Source organism: Phyllostomus hastatus, unplaced genomic scaffold, assembly GCF_019186645.2.
Source record: "Phyllostomus hastatus isolate PE091 unplaced genomic scaffold, TTU_PhHast_1.1 phas_contig_65, whole genome shotgun sequence".
Lineage (NCBI taxonomy): Eukaryota > Metazoa > Chordata > Mammalia > Chiroptera > Phyllostomidae > Phyllostomus > Phyllostomus hastatus.
Genome location: NW_025333932.1, coordinates 9468524 through 9493501, shown reverse-complemented (window position 1 = coordinate 9493501; position 24978 = coordinate 9468524). Strand labels below are relative to the sequence as shown.

Below are 24978 nucleotides of genomic sequence, written 5' to 3'. Positions count from 1 at the left end.
TCCCTTATCCCAACAACAAGGAAGCCCCTTGGTTAGTACTTTTTGTATCTTTCAAGGCTTTCTCCCATATGTATATGTAGAAAATTAAGGAATCATCCTGGCCAAGTAGCTCAGTTGGTTAGAGCATTGTCCCAATAAACCAAGGTTGTGGATTCAATCCCCAGTCAGGGCACATATAAGAATCAATCAATGATGCATAAATAAGTGGAACCAACAAATTGGTATTTCTCTCCCTCTCTAAAAATCAATTTAGAACAATTAAGGAATCTATTGTAGTACTATTTATACTATGTTTTGTTTTCCCAGTCAATATATCATGAATGTTTTTGTATGCCGATGAGTATTCTTCAACAATGCCATTTGTAATGGCTCTGGGGGTATATCATGATTTATTTACACATTTCCCTATTGTTAGACATTTGTCTTTACAGTTTTTTATATATAATTTCTTTAGAATGAATTGTAGAAGTGAAATGCCTAATATCTAGAATACTAAGAATTTTTATATATTCTTAGATCACCCTACCAGATGTCATACCAATTTACACACCCACCCACCATCACTGTATAAAAGTTTATTGCCAAATTTTATAGCAAGGAATTATATCTCACAGATGTCCTAAAATATAGAGATGAATAATCAAAAACCATCTAATTTCATACCTTAGATAGTTTGCTTATATATATAAAAAGTTTATTTCTAGCTATTCTCTTTGACCATGTTTAGTCTCTTCCTATAAGATAATTAATACAGCTGAGATCATTTCTGAGGCCCTACCTTGTTAATGACAGCTAAGGCTCTGGGGAAAAATGTTCTGTCATAACAATTTTCTCTGTTTCCTATGTAACAGGCCACACCCCCTGTGACCATTCCAGGATCGGCCAAGTTTGCCCCCAATGGCAGCAGCTTCAGCATCTCTTGGCAGTCTCCTCCAGTTACCTTCACAGGCATTCCAGTAAGTACAAGTACAAAAACATGGAGATCTGGTCAAAACCAAATATAAAGTAAGGAAACAAATTGTAGACTCATGCAAGAAAAAGACAAACATCACAACACTAGAAGTACCCTAGTACTTCTAGTACACATTGTAAGATACGATGTGTCTTACATCGTATTTGTAAACTCCTCAGCAATGTATCTCATGGTTCAGATAGGCCCAGCTACTCTGTGAAAGGTGTTTTAACTGGAATTTAAGAAAAGCAGATGAATGTTTCACTGCTGATAAGCAATGTGTTAGAAATACATCAAAACTTATTGTGTTGGCAGTATATTTGTATGTTTCCAAAAGGCTTTATAAAATCAGTCTCTGAACTCAGAACCTGAACATAAAAGAAAAAGACCCTGTACATAAATTGCATTTATCATTATGAGTAACTTTATAATATTTGTGACTTTAAAATTATTGTTTGTGGGCATGTTATCTTGAAGGTTCAAAAAAGTAAATAAATTGAGATCTCTTCTTTCCCCCAAAGCCTGAATAATATACCCATATAGATGGGTAATTTGAAAATAAGTGAGTGCTAAATTATGCCATCAGGTTTAAGTAGTGCATAAGAATTGATTTGACATATTAAATGATTGCTATCTGATAAATTACTATGAATTAACCTGATTCCTAACCATTCATTTAAAAATATATTGGGTCTTTTATCTGCCCTCCCATTCTAAATGACAGCTTTGCCGGATAGAGTAATATAGGTTGGAGATCCTTGCCTTTTATCACTTTGAATACTTCTTGTCAGTCCCTTCTTGTCTGCAAGATTTCTTTTGAGAAATCAGCTGACAGTCTTAATGGGAACTCTTTTGTTGATAAATCTCTGCTTTTCTCTTGCTGCTTTTAAGATTCTCTCTTTGGCTTTAACCTTAGGCATTTTAATTATGATGTGTCTTGGTATGGTCCTCTTTGGGTCTAAATTGTTTAGGACTCTCTGTGCTTCCTGGACTTGTATGTCAATTTCTTTCATCAAATTCAGGAAGTTTTCTTTCATTATTTTCTCAAATAAATTTTCAATTTCTTGTTCTTCCTCTTCACCTTCTGGGATCCCTGTTATTCAGATGTTGGTATGTTTGAAGATGTCCCAGAGGATTGGTATACTATCCTCATTATTTTTAATTCTCTTTTCTTCTTGCTGTTCTGGTTGAACACTTATTTCTTTCTTATGTTTCAAATCATTGATTTGAACTCTGGCTTCATCCCCTCCACTATTGGTTCCCTGTAGATTTTCCTTTATACTTTATCACAGAATATCCATAGACCCCTGACACTATTGATGTTCAGGGCATTTATAACTCCTGGTAAGATCCTGAAAGTTTCATATGATAATGGATATTCATGTTATTTTCTCCCTCACACATCTCTCTCCAAGGACCTCACAAAATCTTCTTATTTTCAACCCCTGGAAACTCCCAGAGGTTTCCAGCAAATACTAAGACCTCCTCCAGAGCTGATAATAATGAAAGTGGCTCAATCAATTCTGCTGCTCTACACCAAGGAATATTTATTAAATCCCTAGAGAACTAGCCAATAATAAAAAGCATCCTGCTGGCAGCAGTTGGGGAACTTGTAGTTTCTAGAAAAGACTTCTAGAATTTGATTTTTTAACAATATTGTGGATCTGGAGTAATCATGAAAGTTACCTGCTTCATGGAATAGTGACCACTGCTGGTTGCTCTGAAAGACCAAGAAAGCAGTCAATGACATTAACTGCTCTCCCCTGTCTACTCACATTGAGTAGACAGGGGAGAGAACAACTTACTAATTAGGTATTAATGTTGTTTCAAGCTAGAACAGTGATCTAGAGTGGTTCTCAAGGTCACATTTGCAACAATCCTTCTAAACTAGAAAGGCAGCTGCAATTACAGAATGACAGGGACCTGCTATTTTTGTCTTTAACTTGAGAGCTGGACTTGTGTAAAAACAAGCATAGCCTATAGATGGAATAATCCTGTTCAGACTTCTTTTCAGATGGAATTTCCCCCTATATTTTATTAATTAAACCATTTCCTATGGAAGTATAGAAAAATCACTCTGAATAGTATGTTCTCCAAAGTTCCTCAATGTTACACAATAGGATACTATCTAGGTACCTTCTTTGTTTTACAACAGTGAAATTTTAAAACCCTATTGTGAACACTGTGTATCTCTCTATCCTCATCTCAATGCCCTAGGTTTTTTTCAGAGCCCCTAATTTCACTGTGTTGGTTCAGGGACACCCTAGACTAGAGCTTTGACAGAATATATACAGAGTGGTTGGGTTTATTGGGTCTCTCACTAAATCCTATATGAGCTTCCAATTTATTCTTTCACCAGAGAATAAATTATTTCTCAATTACTTGGTTGTGTGGTCTGGTTCAGCCTATGCTAGACTGTGTTAGCAATCAAGCTTGCCATTCCTATTTGAAAATAAAAATGAAGGCAGAGGGCACTATTTTGCAGGACATCTGTTTTAGTCTAGATTAGACTAAATTAGCTTACCACCAAAAATGTTCTTCATCCGCTATACTCTCTATTGATGCTTAACAACAAAAAAAAAAGGTGAGTGTTTGCTGTCTGCCTCTTTCTATGAGGCTGGATCTCACAAGTGCACAGCACACAGGCACAGGACTGTCATGCATCCACTGAGGACTCCAGCCACTGTCCCTATTTCTGCAGGAGTGCTATCCCACCCCTGGAAGACAGGAGCCAAGTTGAATGTAAGAACATATGAATTTCTACCTTCTGAATGAATGTAACAGAGTTTTCAGACAATGACTCTCAACATACTAAATTATAGTGAATTAGTGTTAATGAAAGCCTCAACCATGTTCAGGTTGAACAGTAGAGTAGTTGGCATTTTGTAAAATGTTTCTTAAGAATACATTCCTGTAGGGATGAACCTGGAAAACATTATGGTAGGTGAAATAAGCCAGTCAAAGACAAATACCACACAATTTCACTCATATGTGGAATCTAATGAACAAACTGAAATAACAAGCAAAATAGAGACAGACTCATACACAGAGAACAGGATGACAGCTAAGTGTGGGGGAGGTTAGAGAGTAGAGGGATTGAGCAAAAAGAAAAAAGGATTCATGAACATGGACAACAGTGTGGTCATTGTGAGGGGATTAAGGGGTATGAGGGGACCAAGTGGTAATGGAAAAAATACAATAGAAAAAATAAAGTGCATGGAAGACACAAAAAAATTAAGTATACTTTATTGATTATACTATCACAGTTTTCCCAATTTTCCCCCTTTATCCCCCTTCTGCCCTGTACCCCCCAACAACACTCCAGCATTCCCCACTTAGTTCATGTACATGGGTTGTACATATAAGTTCTTTGAGTCCTCTGTTTCCTATGCCATTTTTGACCTCTCCTGAACTATTTTACGCCTACCAATTATGCTTTTTATTCCCTGTACTTTACCCCCCTTCATTCTTCTCCTACCCACCCCAAAAATCCTCCAAGTGATGTCCATTTCTATGATTCTGTTCCTGGTCTAGTTGTTTGCTTAGTTTTTGTTTTTGCTGTTTCTCTTTTTTTTTTTTTTTTGGTATTTTAGGTTCATTTGTTGATAGTTGTGAGTTTGTTGTCATTTTACTGTTCATATTTTTGATCTTCTTAAGTCCCTTTGCCATTTCATACCATAAGGGCTTGGTGGTGATGAACTCCTTTAACTTGACCTTATCTGAGGAGCACTTTACCTGCCCTTCCATTCTAAGTTATAGCTTTGCTGGATAGAGTAATCTTAGATGTAGGTCCTTGCCTTTCATGACTTTGGATACTTCTTTTCAGCCCCTTCTTGCCTGTAAGGTTTCTTTTAAGGAATCAGCTGATATAGTCTTGTGGGAATTCCTTTGTAAGTAACTGTCTCCTTTTCTCTTGCTACTTTTAAGATTTTCTCCTTATCTTTAATCTCAAGTACCTTAATGATGATGTGCCTTGGTGTGTTCTTTTTTGGGTCCAACTTCTTTGGGACTCTCTGAGCTTCCTGGACTTCCTAGAAGTCTATTTCCTTTGCCAAATTGGAAAAGCTTTTCTTCATTATTTGTTCAAATAAGTTTTAAATTTCTTGCTGTTGTTCTTCTCCTTCTGGCACCCCTATAATTCAGATATTGGAATATTTAAAGTTGTCCTAGAGGTTCCTAAGCCTCTCCTCATTTTTTTAAATTATTCTTCATTCTGTTACCGTTGGATGTTTATTTCTTCCTTTTATTCCAAATTGTTTCTTTGAGTCCTGGTTTCCTTCCTATCACTGTTGGTTCCCTGAATATTTTGCTTTATTTCACGTTGGGTAGTCTTCATTTGCTCTTTCATTTTTCAACCAAGCTCAATCAGTTCTGTGAGCATCTTGATTACTAATGTTTTGAATTCCACATCAGATAGGTTGGCTATCTCCTCATCGCTTAGCTCACTCTCTCTCTCCCTCTGGAGTTTTGCTATTCTTTCTTTGGGCCATATTTCTTTGTGTTGGTGCACCTGTTAAGTTGTAAGGGGGCAGGGCCTTAGGCATTCAAGGGGGGGTGGGGCCAGCCCTCTTTGATGTGTTGTGGTACTGTCTTTGGGTGAGGTGTCAGAGAGGGAACAATGCAGCTTGCTTGCTGGGCACAAGCCCCACTTTCCAATGGACTCCCATGTGAACTGGGAGTTTCTCCCATCGTGGCAACCCCCGCCATAGTCCACAGTCAGCTCTGAGTCTCAATTTCACCTTCAGCCAGCCCCACCAGTCCACTGCCTTGCCTCAGTTTTTCTGAGCCAGCCCAGCCTATGTGGTCCACCGCCTTACTGGTCTAGTTGTTCTGGTTGATTTTTTCTTTAATTCCTTGGTTGTCAGAGTTCCATGCAGTTTGATTTTTCTGGCACTTCTGGTTGTTTATTGTTTTTAGGTTGGTTGTTATCCTCCTTTTGGTTGTGCAAGGAAGCAAAGGGTTTCTACCTACACCTCCATCTTGGCCAGAACTAGACACACACAAAAAATTAAGAATTAAAAAAATACATTTCTGTACTCCAAAATAAACAACTTGAGGCTATGGGCCCCACTTAAGATTTGCCTCCCTCTTTGAGAATCTTTGAGACCTGGAAGAGGAGCTGCTTTTATAAACCTCCTGGAGAGTGCAAATAATCTCCTTCTGAGAAATCTCAAGGTCTGCAGGATTTTGTTTATTCATTTGCCAATGCTGGACTTCCTGGATGTTGAGCTTTAATAAGTTCCCTGGGTAAGGCCCGCTGTGGAGGTATGGAACAAGAATGCCAATTTGCATATTTATAAATGTCACTGGGGGCTGTGTCTTTCCTAGCCCAAGGTTGTAGACATAGGGATAGGGGGAGGACCTTCATTAATTCAACTTTCTTTGACCTGTTTTTCCTGAATGACTGTCTTTTCTTCTAATTATGTCCATTCCTTTCTGTCTTTTCATGGCACATTAGTCTGTTCACCCTGCATTAACAGAGTACCATAGACTGGGGCTTATACAACTGAAACTTATGTTCTCACAGTTCTGGAAGCCAACAGTCCTGGATCAAGGTTTTGGCCAATTTCTTCCCAGTGAGAGCATTTTTCTGGCTTGCAGAGGGCACCTTCTCTCTGTGTCCTCACATGGCCTTTTCTCTTGGAGGATTTGGGTAGAAATGGAGAGAGAACCATTTGGTGTCTCTTCTTAAAAGAATACTAATCCTGGTGGATCAGGATCTCATCTTTTGGATCTCTTTATTCTTAATTACTTCCTTAAAGGCTCCATCTGCAAATACAACCACGCTGGGAGCTTGGGCTTCAACATACGGATTTGGGGCAACACAGACATCCAGGCCATAAAAGACCCCATGCAAGCCAGTAGGAATAGACCAGCCTGCTGTCCCTGGGTCAGTCCAGGAGGCTTTAAGCCAGGAGGGTCTCCCAACCTGAACTAGCCATGCCTGCTTGTTAGTGGTTTAGCTGGGGTTTTTTAACACCTAGAGGGAGAATTCAAAACAGTATGTCCTAAGAGGTTAAAACAAGACAAAGATCTTTTTTTTTTTAATTCCATTTGCGAGGTAGAAAATCACAAAGAAAAGAAATGTCTGTAACTTGTTTACAGGAGGACACAACTATATTACTGACCTGGTGAGGCTCAGCCACAGATTCCAACCCTGGCATCTACATTGTGACCTCTTGACAGTCACAGGGCCTCTGTTAAGCAGTGCCCTCAACTGCAGCACTTGGAAAGTTGCTCTGTTGAGCACAGTCCAGCACTGACATTGCTGAGCATGCCCCATCATGGCACTTGTGACGTATCTCATTGCCGTAACACAGCAGACAGAGAACGTGATCCTCCCTATTTGGGAGTGACTCATACGTATGACACGAATCTCCTCAACTTGAAGGAGAAATTAGCCTGACATTTGCAGAGTATAATTTAGAGTGCTTTAAATGCTTCTGAGGTTACACCTAATTAGTAGACAAATTATAGGCCTATCACCCAATAATTATATTTATTTAGAAATAATACCATAAAGTACTCTCTAAGCACATTATGTACTTTATAAAACATGCCCCAAAAGAGCACTTAGAAACCATTAAGATATAAAATAAATAAAAATTGAAAAGTGGAGACCATTGGGAGACATAGACAAAAGAATGCTTTAGGGCACTCATTGTCCCATCAATGGAAGAGGGGAAAGAGCAGGGCATTATCACTCTGAACCGAGTTCCAAGGCCAGGTGGTATGAGACAGCCATGTTCAAATTCCAGGTCCAATAGTGACTAACTGTGGCCTTGGCAACTAAACCTTTCCATTTCCTCACCTATAAAATGAAATGATGGCTATACCTATTCTAGGATCATGATGAAAATTAAATGAGATAACATGTGGAAGGTAATTCATTGAACAAGATCCCAGGAAATTTCTGCTGCTCTGAATTCCAGGACACAGCACAGGCCTCTTTTCTGCTCAGATCCTGAATTATTCTACCTGCAAAAGGCAAGGAACAGCACTTCTGCAGGTTGTAGCACTTCTACAGCATTTTGCATGGTTTTGTGAGGATTAAAAGAGATCACAAATAACCTCATAGCCTCTCACATTTTCAAGTGCTGAATAAATGTTAGTTCCCTGTGCTGGTCACCTGGACTTCCCCACCCTCAGTCCCACCTAAAATAAGAAGCTAAAACCCCATCATTTTGCCATTATGTCTCAAGGACTGCTCAATAGCTGGACTGTATGGCTCCTCCCCCACACCTGAGCCACATGTGAAGTATGGTGAGTCCTGGCTTCTGCTGTGTCCTGTAGACACCAGGACTGGACTCAAGACATGTAGGCCCTCATCTCCAGGGCTGAGAAAGCCATTAGCAAGAATAGACTGTAGACAAGGGTTATTCCAGCAGAAGGTCCATGTTCTTCAAACTATGTTCTTGGTATTTTCAAATACCCTGTCCTCTTTCCTCCCCCAAACCTGTAGTTTTTACCTGTTTCCCCATTTCAATAAGTGGTCCTAGCATCCCACCAGCTGCTCAGTCCAGAAATGAGGATTCATCCTTACCTCTTGATTCCTCTCAGATTCATCTAAAGATTTGTGGGTTTGTTTGTTTGTTTGTTTGGTCCCATATCTCATCTATAGCAAGTTCCAGACTCTGCCCCTAGTAGACATGGGTCCAGCCCCTTCTTAACATCACAGCCATACCCTCATCTAAATCAACAGTATGTTTTCCCACCAAAACGCTACATAAGCTCTGAACCAGCCTTGGGGTTTCTCTCCAGCTATCTCCAAGTCATTCTCCCAGGAGCCAAAAGCAGTCTTTTCAAAGCTAATCAGCCATCTTTCTTAAAACTCTCTAGTGGCCTCCCTTGGCCTTAGAATAATATTCAAATTCCTCATCACAGTCACAGGGCATGACCTGACTCTAACACCTCCTGCTCTCCCACCTTCTGCCCCCACACAGTGTCTTCTGACCCCATTGACACTCTACACTCACAGTGCTTTGTCACTGCTCTCCTTTCCCTGGGGTGCCCTAGAGGTAAGGGGTAGTCTCCTTGAGAGGCCTTCTCTTACCAATCTGAATAAATAAATGTTCTGTCCTTTGACAAAGCTGCCTCTTACCTTATTTTATTGTGTTTGGTGTTCATTGACTCTCTGCCCACTAGAATGTATGCTCTATGAGGGCAGAGACTTTGTTTTGTTCTGGGCTGTATCCCCACAGCCTAGGACAGTGTCTGGTGTGCAGTCAGTGCTCAATAAATATTCACTAAATGAAGAACATCCTGTAATCTCATATTACCCCACGTAAAAGGGGTGGGGGGCAGCTTTGCAAAACTTAGAACTTTTCACAGTATCCTGGGCTGATGGAAATAGTGCCATGTCCCCTCAACTTTTTCAATTCTATGACTAAATAGGGAAGTGTTCTTGGGATTCTAAAAGTTCTAGTTATTTTTTAAATTTTCCATTGTCCTTATCACTGAAAACAATTCAGATGAGTATATTCTAGACCATTCTAGGTCACAGCTAGGCACACCTGTAAAATTTACTCCCTCTGGTTTGCTGTTATGCATCCTGATGGGGATGGGGAATGGGTTGGGATTCTGCTCCTGGAAAAGCCTATGTATCTACATACATCAAATGCATCCATGCCACCCAACTTTAGCAAAAGTAAAGACCAATGGTATGGAATAATTCAGAGTCATAGCAACAGTGGTTTAAAATGTTAGGGTTTTTTGTTACTTGTTTCATCTTTTTAAAATTAATATCTGGGGAAATAACATAGATGTACATACACTACTTCCCATTGAAAGAAAATAAATGTACTAGCCCCTGAACTAGAGAAAATCAGTTGTATAAGTTTGCCTTGGGAATGTCCCTGTGACTGTTAATAGGTAATGGTATTTCTAGGTCCCTATTGGCTTCCAGATGATTGTGTTTTAAAATGTATCAAGTGTCTGCTCTTCTGTAACACTAAGGTTGTATATTTACTTGAAACATTTATCTTTTGTTATAAAAGTTAGTTTTGGCAGTTTTTGAGAATTCTGGAATCTGGGAAGATATTTAGTGTTATGAGAGCAGTGTGCAGAGAGACTCAGTGATCATCCAGGGAATGGAGAACAGGAAGGGCCCTGCTACTATTATGACTGGAGGCAGAGGCATTAGGGGATAGAGCTCAGGACAGCCCTATCCTGCCATTGCAGGGTCCATGATGTTGGGCAAGTTTTATAACCTCCTTGTACCTTGGTTTCCTTATCTATAAAATGGGAACAATAGTAGTACTTATCACTTAGGGTAGTTGTGGAAATTAAAGCTCTTGTCAGTAGACTCAGCACACAGTGACAGTAAGTATTATATGGGTGACATTTGTTCTTAATTTGCTTGAGCTCTTGGTTTCTTCCCTTTATTTCTTTTGGACTCCAGAAGGGGTTTGTTGCTGGGTGGGTATCTTGTGTTAGAAGCCATTTATTTAGTGACTGTGAATGACAAAGTGAACAGAAGGCCAAAGGCCACTCAGCATGGCCACTGACTCACTGTATAATTTTAGAAAGATCTCTTAACCTCTCTAGCTTTTTCTTCTTTAAAAAAGAAATCATGATACTTGGAATAGGAATATCCTTTATAGTTTAAAATGTTATTCAAATGAAAATATGTTACTATGGGCAAATTAGAATGCACACATGTGAAGTCATGAAGATTTTTAAGGTGTTAATTGCCATTGGGTCTTTTCTGTTGGAGGTGCATTTAAATTCTGCTGTGAGCATCACCCCCATCCATTTTAACACGTGGTCTCTGTGAAGGAAACGCTTCACCTCCATTTCTAATGGTGAAGGACCACTGCCCACATCACAAAGCTAAATAAAGGTATGGCACAGAGAACATGCCCCATCAACTTTGTTTTCCATGTCCTCACCAGGTGTCACCAACACATCACCATCCTATGGGCACAGGAGAGCAGAGACAGCACAGTCACACAGTCTTGTCCTCCCCGCCCAGGGGGATGGTCAGCCTAAGGTAGGAAACTCCTCATCTCAAGGGAATCAACTAAAACATAGAACTGAAACAAAGAAAGAGAAATGAGAGATAAGACCTTCCATAAAATGTCCCTATAATGGATGAGACACACTTTCTTTTGTTCCATGGTTTTCCCCATCCGTTAACTATGAGGGAAAATTTGTTGTTTTTTTGTTGGAACAGTTTGCAGTAAGTTTTGCTAGAGAATAAGCAATGGTGATTATTGGGTCTACTTAAAGCCATGTTGCATTAACCGCTGTATTAAATTAACTATAAGATAGAGTTTTTACTCCAGATCAAGAAGCACCTCTTGGGATTCCCTTAACCATGATGCTACACACTTGAAAAAAGAGAGAGCACTTAAAAGTACATCTTTAAAAATTTGAAACAGTAATGCTCTCTGCTGGTCTTTCTCATTGTATGTGTTTAACTCAGTGTTGTGCAGATGGCCAATATCATGTCCGCAAGTGGACAAGTAGAAGCTTAAGAGTTAGAGAAGCCAATTGTAGCAGCCCTGAGCAGTGGTGGGGAAATCACCCAACATATGTGAAAGCCTGACCTGGAGAAAGCTCTGCTGAATTTCCTAGCTTTTTTTCTCCATCTTTTGAGGGATTTTGAGCCCTCAGTGGAATGTCCATTGAGTTCCTCCCACTGACCATGCTGCCCTCACACACCCTCAGGAAGCCTCGTGGAGAAGGCAAGAAATGCCGGAAGGTATATGGCATGGAGAACCGAGACCTGTGGTGCACGGCCTGCCGCTGGAAGAAGGCCTGCCAGCGCTTCCTGGACTGAGGAACCTAAGGGACAGCAGTAATCTAGTCATGGCCACCGGGTCACAGCCACCGAGCAGGTCACCCCACCTTTACCTCCCACTGCAGCTTTTGGGAAAGCACTCTTCCTTCTGAACAAAACACATCTGGAGCCCAGGAAAACACTTCCAGGAACCTTGGTGGAATTACAGCAAAAAATAAGTCACACAGGCACTGGTCTGTTCGGAACCCACCTAGAGCAGCTAGTACTAATTTTTTGTGTGTGTGAAAAGGAAAGTCAATTTGCTTTACTATGTGTCTAGGTTTGAAAACTATGGACTTCCATAGCAATGGAATCAACAATGCCCATTTTACCTAGAAAGTAGGCATATTTTGACAAGCTTTCTGAAAAATATCATTTCAGTTGGGGGTGGGGGGGGTGGCGGCAGGTATTGATACACACAAAAAAGCTATATGTGATTCTGTAGCTTTTGTACAAAGAACAATACACACTTTTGTGTGAATAGTCTTTTCCCAGTTTCCATTTGACTTCTTGGGGCAGCACTCTGGGTATCTTTTCCATGTCTTTCTCTTTGTTTTGTTTTGAAGAATGGCCCTGAAATGGTAGAGCTGTGGGCTTGCAGGGCCCCTGATGGTGGAAACTCAAAAATAGTTTCACCAGCAGACTTCACCAGCAGACTTCAGCTCCAAGCTGAGCTCAGGACATCCAGCTGTCACTGATGGGAAACACCTAGAAGTCTTCCCAAGATCTGTAAGAAGCCCTTCCCCAAGCAGCTCCTCCTCTGCCTGCTCAACTCAATCCAGAACTGGCACATGGAGCCCTCTGGGTAAGCCTGACACTTCTTTCAGGGATGCGATGGGAACCACAGCTAAAATGTGTGTCACTGCACGTCTGACAAAGTCATTGCCGAGTCTATGGGTCATCAAGCTTTCCCTCAAAACTTCTCACTGTCTGGTCTGAGAAATGTCAAGAACTCAAACTGTCCCTGCAGATTTGCTTTTAAACAGCAGAGCACAGCCTCCACATCTCCACCTGTTCAGAAAGCCACGTGAGGTCAAACAGACCAAACCTCCAGTCTGCGTGCACTGGGGCAGGTTTCATGCTTTAGTGTGTCTGGAAGATGGGTTTATGAATAATCTAAATATTTTATGGGTAAATGGAGGATCCAAACCTTTATTTTTCTTGTGAAAATAGTGGAGCTATTCATTAAGAATTTGGCTCAGAAGGGAATATTGAGAATGCCAAAAGGAAAATGCATGTCGGTATAGGATGCTCTTGATTTAGTAGGACAGGGCTTGTGCTGTGTTCTGCTTATTATTAGGCTTTCTTACCTGGTTGGTTGGTTGGTTCTTGTGGTAGTGGTGTGGGGAGAGGGGGTAGTTGTCAAGCCCTATAACTTCCTACCCTCCTCTTGATTGCCCTGCTACAGAGCTATTTCTCCTATACCTATGAGCTATTTCTCCTATACCTATGCAAAGAGGTACAAGCACCTTATAGGATGCACTGTGCAGGACAGGAGCCTAGAATCAGCCATAGGAATGTTAAAGAAGGTTGCACAGAGGAAATTTTAATATACATCTAGAGACTGTACATACACCTTTGTTTAAAGAGTAGAAAGAAGTCATCTAGTGATAACAGGAACATATATATATATATATAAAATTCTGTAATGTAATATCCGCAATCTATATGGTTATATTTTGGCAACTTGATTTTTTTTAATTCTTGTATGACTTTTTTAAACATTATCCTCTAGAAGAGATCCTATTTTCCTCCTCCATTTATTTTTTTTCTGTGAAAACACTTATTCCGAGAGAACAGAAAAAAACCTTTATTTAATTTCACATCATGATGTTCTATCAGCACTCACCATGGCATCATCTGTAATGTATTTAGTATTTATGAGGTTAGCCAAGAAAAGACATTTTTTTTTAAAGTAAGGAAATGTTTTTGCATCCTCTACCCTAGCATGTCTTTTCTCCTCCCAGGTGACCTGATGCTTCACCTACAGGCACCGCCCACTGTGAGACGAGGCTCTGGCCTGGTGCCAGGGCCCTGAGCTGTAGGTGGAGTGACCCATGAATTCAGGGCTGATCACCCATTTGAGCAGGTTCACCATATATTTAAATGGTGGTTGGGGTACAACCCTGGAGCCGAGGTTTTTGTCTTCAGCAAAGTTCCCTGGCTCTTGATCCTTGGATTATGTCACTAATAAAAAATGATTAACATGATGAGGTGCTGAATTTATCCCTGCAACACAGAGAGAACTTTTGGACACAAGGAGGGAGAGACTTTTGCTGTGGAGCAACCTTTGGACCAGGCTCTGTGGGTGTCCTACAGAGACATGGGGCATGAGTAGTTCTGAGCTCTGCCTGGATTTTAGCCAAATGCACAGGTATGAGCAGAAGGTAGAGCTGCATGCCCTTCCCTGGGAGTTCTTTGCCTTTCCAACACCTTCTTTACATATACTTTCCCAAGTCTCCCACCACATGGGGGCTCCTCCCTGGCCATACAGACACCTCTACCCTGTACAAAGGCATGTAGTAACTAAGGGGCCACTGAGCTTCTCCTGGCTGGCCTTGAAAAAAAAGGAATTCATTTTCTTGAAGGCCACCCAGCAAGCTATGAATTGCAATGTACACACTGATTATAAAAGCTAATTTTTTTAATGTAAAGCTATTTTGTTATCCTTTGGAACTAAACAAAGTGCCAAATTAAGCCCAACAGTTATTTATGCCATCTCTGGGGTACCATGCTCTTTTATGTTCTCTCACTTGGTTGAGGGATGAAGGTGGTGGATGGGAAGGGGTGTCCCACAGCACACTGGCTGCTGAACTGGAGCCCCATCCATCACAGGGACCTCAGAGACCTGTCTGCAACAGGAATGTAATGCAGTGGACTCTGGTCCCAAAGTATTTCTAAATAAGGCTTGTCATGGCATTGACTTTTCTCTCCCTTGATACTCCTTCCTTCAGAAAACATTTATTTTTCATCTCTCTCCAAAGAAGGCATTTCATAGTGATGGACAGGTATTCTCCAGATAACTGCACAGTTAGAGAGAGAGTCATCAACAGTAGGTTGAACCCTTAGTCCAGGGGTGCCCAACCCATGGCCCATGGGCTGCATGTAGCCCAGGATGGCTATGAATGCAACCCAACACAAAATCGTAAATTTGTTTAAAACATTATAAGATTTTTTTGTGATTATGTGTCACAATGTATTTAATGTGTGGACCAAGACAACTCTTCTTCTTCCAGTGTGGCCCAGAGATACCAAAAGGTTGGACACCCCTGCCTTGTCCTTCCCAGGGAACATGCACCCAAGTTGTAGGATGCAGCGTGACAACTTGGAGAAAGTAACAAGAGTGTTGGAGAACCAAGAAGAAACACAAGAGGCCCATGGGCACCTGGCTCCCACCCCTTAGTGCTGATGAGCCACTGGTGGCTGTCCTTGGGCCCCGCTGGGGGAGCGGCCATCTGCAGTGGACAGAAATCAGGTGTCCACACCTGTGGGAACAGCCCACTGCCTTTTTCAGCAGACTTCATTGGAAATGAAAGCACAGCTTTCACTTGAGAATGTTTAGAGAAAAGTGGAAAGACTTGTACATTTAGAACAGAATGCCTTGAGAATAGTAGCAAAATACTATAAATAATATTCATTTCCTCAGGGAAAATTAAAGAGTATGTGAAAAATAGAGCTGGAGGAGCTTAATATTAGAAAGATATTATCTCCAGAGTCATCTAGTCAGAAAAAAAAATTTTTTTTCATGAACATGATGTTATTTCAAGACAAAGTTACATGAACTGGACGGGACCAACTTTTCTGGGGCTAGGGGATGCTTTATGAGAAGAGCTGTTTCTCTGTGGCTGAGCTGTGGTCAAAGGCTGGTGTGTGGACCATAAGCACCATCCCAGGTGGGTGTCCAGAGACTCGTGGAAGGCTTTCTTGGAATGTAGTTGTGAATATGTAGCCTTGGCATTCCTTCCTCTCATCACCAGTAGGTTCTTAGTTCACCAGAGTTCTTAGCTATGAGCAAAAGCTCCCAGGGTAAAAACACTAAAGCTGTGATAGCAGGTTAAGGAGCAAACTTCCATGGACTTTTCTGGACAAGGTGCTGCTTTTTCTCATGACCCTATAGAATTTCTCTTGACTACTTCAACTGTAGCAGTGACCTGGTGAGCACCAGGAAGAATCTGTGCACACAAGTGAGTGGAAACACGGCAGGATTCGCGGGTATTGAGGTGTGGATCATTTTGAAGAATGTGCTGGGCATGAGGGGCAACTGCAAATTTCATTTCTTCTAAGAAAATAACCCTCCTGGCCATGGACACACACACTCTTCCTGCTCCTTATACCTGTGGGGATCCTCTCTGAGGATTCCTCCCTATGGAAACTGTTTTCTTTTGTCTTTTTCTATTGTAACTAGATGAACCACAAGTCAGAACATAAAATGAAATCAGCACTTTGGGGTACCAATTGTATCACCAATCCAGCAAGAAAGTATAAAATATATGTCATTGCGACTGACTTTGAGCCCATATCCAATGGTCTAGATTATGTGTCCCCAATCCTGGTCTGTGGACTGGTACCCATCTGTGGCCTATTAGAAACAGGGCCATGAGCTAAGCTCACCTGAGCTCCCCCTCCTGTCTCCCACTCTTTCTCCTCTTCACCCTCCCCCACAGCCCTATCTATGGAAAACCTAGTCCCTGGTGCCAAGAAGTTTGGGGACTGCTGGTCTAGATCAGTGATTTTCAACCTTTTTAATCTCATGGAACATGTAAACTAATTACTAAAATTCTCCGGCATACCAAAAATATGTTCTATGTTTTGCCAATCTGAAAAAAAGTATAATTTTGATTCATCCACACCAGACACCTGTCATGTTGGCTGTTGTCAGTTTTTTGTTTATTTGACAATCTATGAGGAAGAGGTGAGTGCCCCTAACTAAATAGTGGTATTGCATGTTTTAAAAATTCTTGTGACACACTCTTTGAAAATCACTGGGCTAGATGCTTTAAAAAGTGTATCTATCATAGGACCAGCAATCAAAGTGGGACTTTTACTTGTGGTCTTGATTTGTAAATAGATCCTTTTTTATGACAATCTCATATTTTATAACTTCTCCTGAGGGTCTGAGAATCACAATGGTAATGTGTTATATTGGAATGTAATCTGAAATACAATAACAATTATAACTTAATTTTCCAAATAAGACAAGAAATACACTGCTTAAGTTTCTATAATTCTGAGAGACATACCACTTTTATAATAAGCATTAGTACTTAACTTCTCAAGTTAACAGAACTAGAGATATTTTACAGGATGCAGTGTTTTGTAATCACAAAAAACATGAACATTTTCAGAGAAATGACCTTGGTTTTATACACTGTAGCTTATTTTTTAAAAGATAGTCTTACTGGACAGGAAGCATTAATATTATAAGCATTTCTTACTCTCCAAACAAAGGGCTATGCCTCTTTTAAGCAAGTGTTTTGGTGCATATCTTTTCAGTTAACCCTCTGCAGTGAGGGGTCAAAATATAGACCAGATGGAAAGATTAATTCAAGAAAATCAAGATGGCAACAGCTACTCCTTTTATCATTAACAGTGTGTTTTCAATGTATTGTGGGGGGAAAGACACTTTAAGAATCATCCTGTGTATCTTAAATCTAGAAGAAGTCAATAGACATGCTTATAAGTAATGAGAGAAATATTGTTATACATTTTTTAGTGTAAAATGATAGATTTTCCACACACACAAGCTACCAAATGACCTACCAGAACCACAAACCTGTGTTAAACTAGCAAGTATCATTTGGTAGAAATTTCTAAAATCATGCAATGTAAGCCCAAAGGTAGAATTCTTAGATGGTTAGTGGTATTTAAAATAATTTTCTCTTCAGCTAAACTTGCATTTCCTTATCAGAACAAGTGATTGATTTTTTTTAACCAGAAGAACTCACAGACATGTCAGGTTGGCATCAGAAAGTCACAGTATTCTCAAGAGCTGGGAAATGAGGAAGGCACACATGGAGCCTTTACTAACTGTGTAAGTAATTCTGAGCTTTGCCAGACCATTCACAGTGCTGTAGTTCTTTTTTTTTTTTATCCCACTCACTGTTAAAGCAAGAAAGCATCTTGTCTTTCTAAGATTTTACTCATTCAAAAGCTGGACCCTTTAGCCAAGTATGCAGATAACATCAAAAGAAAAGCTAGGATACAATGGTCATATACCCATTGCACAACTCCTATGAGGTCATCAGAAGGTCACTCAGACCTTGCTTTCAAAAGGGCTTTTGAATCTGTACACATGAGAACTAGAAATGCATGGAGTTAAGGAATGACTATTTGGCCTCATCTCCTGGTCCTTGAGATGAGGAAGTCTGAAAATCTCTATGTCCTTTCCCCTGGAATGTCTCTGTTGTTAGCATTAAAGTTCCCAGGAAGTATTCACTGCTGAATGGTTTTGAACCAAGTGAATCTTGCTTCTTTTTTTTTTTAAGATTTTATTTATTTATTTATTTTAGACAGACAGGGAAGGGGGGAGAAAGAGAGGCAGAGAAACATCAATATGCGGTTGTCTCTCATGCACCCCCACTGGGGACCTAACCTGGCCCACAACCCAGGCATGTGCCCTAACTGGAAATTAAACCGGCAACCCTTTGGTTTGCAGGCTGGCACTCAATCCACTGAGCCACACCAGCTATGGCATTGCTTCATTTTTAAGTAGAAGCTTCCTAATGGTATAGAGCAGATACTTTAGAAGGCCCAGATGGGTTGTGAATGAATGATTTAGATCAGGCAAAATATGGACACTAGAGAATGGTGGCAATCATGATGAACAAGAAAAAAACATGTCCCCTTTGAAGGGGTGACCCAGCCGTAGACAATCAGAACCATGCAGAAATCAGGCCCAGGGAAGCTAGATCTTCTGACTTGAAAATATGATCTTACCTGACGTTTAGTGTTGACAACTAACTCACATTCTTGACCAGCACTGTGCAGACCAAAGGAACCTATATGTGGGCAGGTGCAGCCTTTGGCCACCAGATCCAGCTATTGGGAGACACAGAGTTCACATTCCATAACCATCAGTCAAGTTCCTCCATCAGCCAACCCCCACACCCCCCACACTCACCTTGGCACTATCTGGACAACTAAAATCAAGGGAGGGAAAGAGGTCAGTTCTCCCCAGAAGTCATTCTCATGGAAGACTTGATTATAGAAGTATAATGTCCTCAAACTAGCCTTGCCTCAGATCAAAACCTACTGAAGTCTTACCCAGCTCTCACTCTGCTTTCTTGAGGCCCAGGCCATGCCCCAGAGTACTGAATAACTGTAATCCTAACTTTCTTAGTGTTTTCACTGCCATGACCACTGTGATGAGGGGCTGGAAAGGAGCAGCCTTGAGCCTTAAAAGAAGGCAGCGGGGAACCCCCAAAGTTTAAGACAGCACACATAGCTCCCTTATGCTGAAGCCCTTTGCCAACCCCTCTACACTCCTTTCCCCTCCTTCCTGCCTTGTGACTTTTTGTCCCTGGGTAATATTTCTGTGGTTTCACCTCTAATATGGCAAAATCCTTGCTGAAAAACTGGTAGGTATTTGGGTATTTTAGAGTGTCCACTGACCTCAGAATGGAATTTTTCCACACAGAAAACCTTAGCATCTTTATCTGAGGATGAAGACAAAATAGGAATAAATATGTCATGGAAAAAATTAGATGTCACTTCCTTCATTTGGATGGATGGACTAAGTGATTTTAGGCTGTATCTCACACCAGAATCCTTATGGTGTTGGAACAATCACATTTATAATAAAGTATGTCTCTTTCAGATACATTGTGTTATTTGTACTTCCTAAGAACCAAGTGGAGAACAGGGATATTTAGGATCACTATCACCTACCTCCAAGGCTAATCTGGAGTGATCTTGAGCCTGGGAGTCAGCCTCATGCATGCCTACAAATTCAAGGGCAAGGGCTCAATAAAGCTCAGACCTTAATCTTCCAGCACAAATCCAGACCTGAGAAAACCCAGTGACCCACTATGTTCTCAACCCATTCTTCTAATCCAGTTTCTCAGCATAGAAAAGCCCATTCGCTCACATTGCTAAATACAAAGGAACGATTTCCAAATGCAAACTAGGACTAGGGCAGCACCATCCTGCATCTCCTAAGTTCCAACCATACAGGTGGTCATTATAGGAGTTGAGTAGCTAACATGAATAACAGTTTAGACTCCTTGGGAAAAGTTATTTTGCTGCTAACATTCAACATTTGCTATCCATGTAAACTTAAATTGATGCCAGAAAATTTTAAAACAGCTCATATTTACAGTGTGTAAGGATCACATCAAAAAATCATGTTAACCCCAAGTTGGAAACACCTGGGAATCTGGTTAAGTCATGTTTAAATATGAATGCAATTTAAATAGCTCTGGTGATGCCTGAGATTTCTGTCACTGTGAGGGGTGCCAATGTGGTCTGATACTTGAATGGATTTCCTGCCACCCTTCTGCATTAGTTTACCAGGTTTCACTTCTTGAGTACAGGATAAAGCCACTCACAGGGAGCTGGAAGGGACCTAAACCACTCCGGCCCATCACCTACATCATTAACAGGCTTTTTAATAAATGTTTCTAAAGCAATAATACAGAACTGGAGGAGGACAGAGGGGAGCCCTTTCTTCCTCTGCTGGAAAAGAAGCCTGTTGTGCAGTGGTTGGCACCAATGCTGTGACTGTGGCAGGACTTAGAAGGACTAAACTGCAGGGAACAAGAAGAAAGCTACCCCCGCAGAGAGGGGGTAATGATAGATCTGAAAGAAGTTGGAAATCTTGAGGTCAGTGCTTAAGTTGTAGTCTTGTTTTTTAAAAAATATTCTTTTTTATTGGGTGCCATCCATGTATTTAACTGCCACCTTCCAAAGAAAAGATTGTCTTCATTTGTATTATGAAACTGTTAAAAATTAATTCTCAAGTCTACTTAAATACAGGTCCCCCCCTACCTATCCAAAGGTAGAGTGAGCTTATGAAACTTTTTGTAAACTGAATCAGTAACACGAAGACCTATGTTAGAGTAAGGTGATGGCTTTTTTCTTAAAAGTAAAAATCCTCTTCGGATTTCATTCTGTTAGCAAAGGCAGGTGTCAATGTAAGGGTTTCATAAAAACCAAGTGGCCAAAGGCAAACTTTTGATATTGGGGGCCCATGTATTACACTCACTTAGAGGGCAATTCTCTACATTTTTAACTCAGAAAATTAGCGAGAATACAAAGTAGCAACTCCTGGTGAAAGCAAAGTAAGCTGTCATAAAGAGTGATGTTTTCTTTAAAAAAAGAGTTGCTCATCTATTTTCTTCTAACTGAAGAGGAAAACCAACACTCAGGAGAAGTTGAGCTTTGAGAACAGAGAACAGTCCCCATCCTGGTAGCCACCTTGCATTCATGTTCCTATGTTACTACACTGTTAATATGTATGTTCCTCTCCCAAGGTCTCAAATTATACATTTTGCTTCTGGGGCTGCTGGTTTTTCATTCTTAAATAAGATCCAAGGGGATAAAAGTCATCATGACTGGTGCGCTAGTCTCAGTCTGTGAGGCCACCCCCTTGGGAAGAATTCCCATCTGTCTGAGCAGTTTTAGGAGTACACTCAGAGAGCAGGGTTGGTCAGCACGCAGCCCACCACACTCATCACAAAAGACTGGCCAAGTCACTGATAAAGGACAGGCAGATATCTAGTCCTCTCACTCTGACTCAAAGCTCCATGCAAGTCCCATACCACCAGCCCCTTGCATGTGGACCAGGAATGGAGGAAGGCAAAGGGAGTAAGCTTCACCTTAATTTCCCCAGGGCTCACTTTGCCCACATTACACAACATGAAAATGAAAGCATTTTTAAAAATGTGAAAAGAAGTGGCTTCTGCAGGGTGTCTTTGTTTTAATGTTATATTCATGGATCTAGAAAGTAGCAACTCCAATCCGCTCACACAGTGAAGCCCTAGTCCCTCACCTGTGGGCAGCCTCCCTCCCATGCTTTCAGCAGGGATGGAGAGACCGAGAGGAAAGAGGAAGAACTTTAGGACCAGTGCCTGCTGCCAGAGTTGGAATGACCCTCCAGGATCAATGGTGTAGCTTCATCATAAACTACCCCCACTGCACCCCAAAATAAGGATGCATCTCCTGCAGATTATAAACCCTTGCTTTGCTCTTTAAATCTTTTTTTGATAGACTCTGCTAATTGGAAATCAATGACTGTGATTTGACCAAGCCCTGTGATGATAGAAAAATTCTCTCTTCTGAAGTCTCCCAACTGTTTGGGGAACCTTCGTGACCACTGGTAGGAAGCTTTAGAAAAGAGATTTTTAGGGAAGACCTCAATACCCCCAAATATACTTGTGACTTCAATAACTGAAAATGCCCTGGGTGTAAAATAACATAGGAATGTGGATGACATATGTAAAAAACATGATGTATCAATATTTTCCTACAATACACCCTAAAATCCCTATTTTTGTAGTTAATGGTCAGACAACGGTCAGCCATTTGAACATGTGCTCTCTGGAATAACCAGACACTAGTATAGTTTCCAAAGCATTTTGTGTATCAAAACCTATATACTTAGAAGAACTCAGGATAAGAAGAAATTGCTAGGTCCCAAATGGTTCATGACTATCATCAAATGCAAAGGCCAAGTAAGTGGCCTATGGTCCTCTTCAAATGAGGGGCTAGAGAGTAAGAGAAACAGCAGTTATCACAGAACCTCTGTTGCCCTTAGTTCATGATAAAGTTTAAAAAAGTCCACTTTTAAAAATCAAGCCATCTTTCAAATTGTTTTCTATACCAAATCTAAACTATTGAAATGAAAATCTAAAACATCTTTATGGGGTTGTTAGTGGAAATGCGGTCAGTAGGAAACATTGCTTTGTGGTGCCTGTGAAACAAGCGAAGGAGAAAGTCAGACTGAAGAGAAAGAAGGGTTCTTCCTATATGATTCTAGCCTTCAAATGACAGGCCTTAACTTATAATTGGGCACTACTAATTCAAAACCAATGTGGCCATGCTATCCAATTTTTAGACATCCTTTGAAATAGTTTTAGCCACCATTTGGAGATGAGTGAGTGCTTACAAAGGTTGTTAATGTCAGTAAATGAATGTATAATGTTACAAACTATGCATTTTCAAAGAGTAATGTTTATTTTGTGTTGAACCCAAGTAAATTCTTTTCATAGAGACTTATCACAACCACAAATTATTCAAGATAAACTTGAACACATGTTATTATGGGGAGGTGGGACTCCCATCTATATTCTTCTAGCTGATATTTTTAAAGACAGTGCATTGAAATTTCAGGCTCTAAACAAATTCAGCCATTAAGGTGAATTAATAGGAAATGTCTTTGGACATTAATAGAAAATGTAAACATTTTACCTCTTAAACAGAAAAAGGACATGTTGGCTGTCACAAGATGTGCCCAGTTCTTAGAGTGTTCTAGTAACATTGGATTAACAATCAAACAAAATTGCATAGAGTTAACGAGGATCACATTGGATAAATAGAGTGTGGGTTGTATCTGGTGTGTTTAATCCTCTATCAAAAAAATATTCCTCAAAGATTTGGGTTATATAGTTCCAAAGAACAAAATATAAAATAAAATATTGTCATTTGAGGTGGTAAACACAATACAATACACAGGTGGTGTATTATAGAATGGTACACCTGAAACCTATAATTATATTAACCAATATCACCCCAATAAATTCAATTAAAAATGAAAAAATAAAGTATTTTCTAGCAAAGCGAATTACTGATCTTTTTTCAAAATTACATGGAGATGATGACTCATTTTGGGGGGGATGTTTATATGGAATGTACACATGTTTATTCAGCCCTCTTGTTGATTTTGTATGTTCATGAAAACTTTTCCACCAATAATTTATCTTTGCTCCTTAATCAATGCTTTACTACATTACATGACATGGAAAAAAAAATCCTTTCCTTCATCTGACAATGTGGAAATAGAGAAATCCATTTCTCTACAGTCTATTTTCCTTCTGTGTCCACTGACAATGTTTCTCAACTGTTTGTATGTAAAATACTGGGAATACTTGTAAACCTGGCACTCATGTTTAGTTATACTGGGTATGTTTGCTACCATTTAGAAGTCATGCAGAATGTCTTTTTATATTACTTTTAGCCGAATTCATATGTTCTGATACTATGTTTCTGAATACCTAGTCAACTGTAAATACAGCCTGTGGAGGTCCAGGTTCAGACACCGTTCAGTGACTGTTCCTCAGCCGTGCTCCTGGCCAGCTTTTGGCACGTTGTATATAGATTTGTCGAATGTTTAAATGATGTTGTTTTTCTAAATGCTGTTCTCTAAAACAACATTTTTTATTTTTTTTCTTTGCTTTCCATTGTTTAGGACTTTGTGTGTGCTTTAAAAAAATTGTTTTCTAAATACTTAACACCAGGAAAAATATTTCAAATAAACTGGTGCTAATTGAAATAGAAATGTCAGATTGAAGATGTACAACATAAAATGTTCACACCAGTTCAACGAAATTGCACTTTCCTGAGGGGACAGCTGGCATCTACCTGTAGTGGGCATCAGGAGGACCACTACATGTTTACAGCTTCTGTGGCCCATTTAAGTGTGAAAATATAGAAGTGGTGCTGTCCCCCCAAGTCAAGGATTTGCTACATTGGTCCTATGGGAGAATATAAGTAGAAGTAAAGGTTTGTAGTAAGAATCACATTAATAATAGTCTTCTGGTCTTTGGAGTTTAATGTCTGTAATGCTTCATGTAACAATGAACCTGGTGTTGGTAGTCTAGTCTGACATTCTCGTTGACCTGTGCTCACTGCGTGTACAGTTCTAGCTTGGGCTGCACAGGCATGTGCCGAGCCAGAGCACAGGACTGTCATTAGGCCAGCCTGACTTCTGCAGTGTCCACACACACGAACTTAAATGCACTTGTAACTTGGTAATTACCATGACGTCTAGCTTTCACGTAATAAAAGTTTTTGTGATCTGCTTCTATTTAGGTGCTGTTTATTGAAGTAAAGGGTAACTAACTTATACCCCAGAGGGCTCACTGGGGTTAGAGGATTTGAGATTTTACCTACAATGGTAAAAATCACTTACAACCAAATGGGCATCTTCCCCATGTCAACTGTTCAAGGTTATCTTTTAAAACATGTGGAAAGCACATCTCTCTTCTAGAGTTCAGCCCTGGGGATCACACCTCAAACCCACTGCCTG

At 40.3% G+C, this 24978-nt stretch overlaps 1 protein-coding gene across 2 annotated transcripts in view; it reads left to right on the top strand.

The window, feature by feature from the left end:
* The window catches only part of ZNF704 (zinc finger protein 704), a 172174-nt gene extending 147429 nt beyond the window's left edge, over positions 1-24745 (top strand). Inside the window, exons 7-10 of one of the 2 annotated variants that reach the window (XR_006786957.1) lie at positions 852-956; positions 10846-10943; positions 11624-12540; positions 14972-24745. Coding sequence is in view for 1 of the 2 variants with exons in the window: in XM_045849393.1 (XP_045705349.1) it covers positions 852-956; positions 10846-10943; positions 11624-11735 (315 nt within the window). In the remaining variant the exon portion in view is untranslated. Of the gene's footprint in view, positions 1-851; positions 957-10845; positions 10944-11623; positions 14862-14971 lie in introns of those variants that run through there. The other variant, XM_045849393.1, reaches the window with a different exon arrangement.
* Positions 24746-24978: the final 233 nt, after the last annotated feature.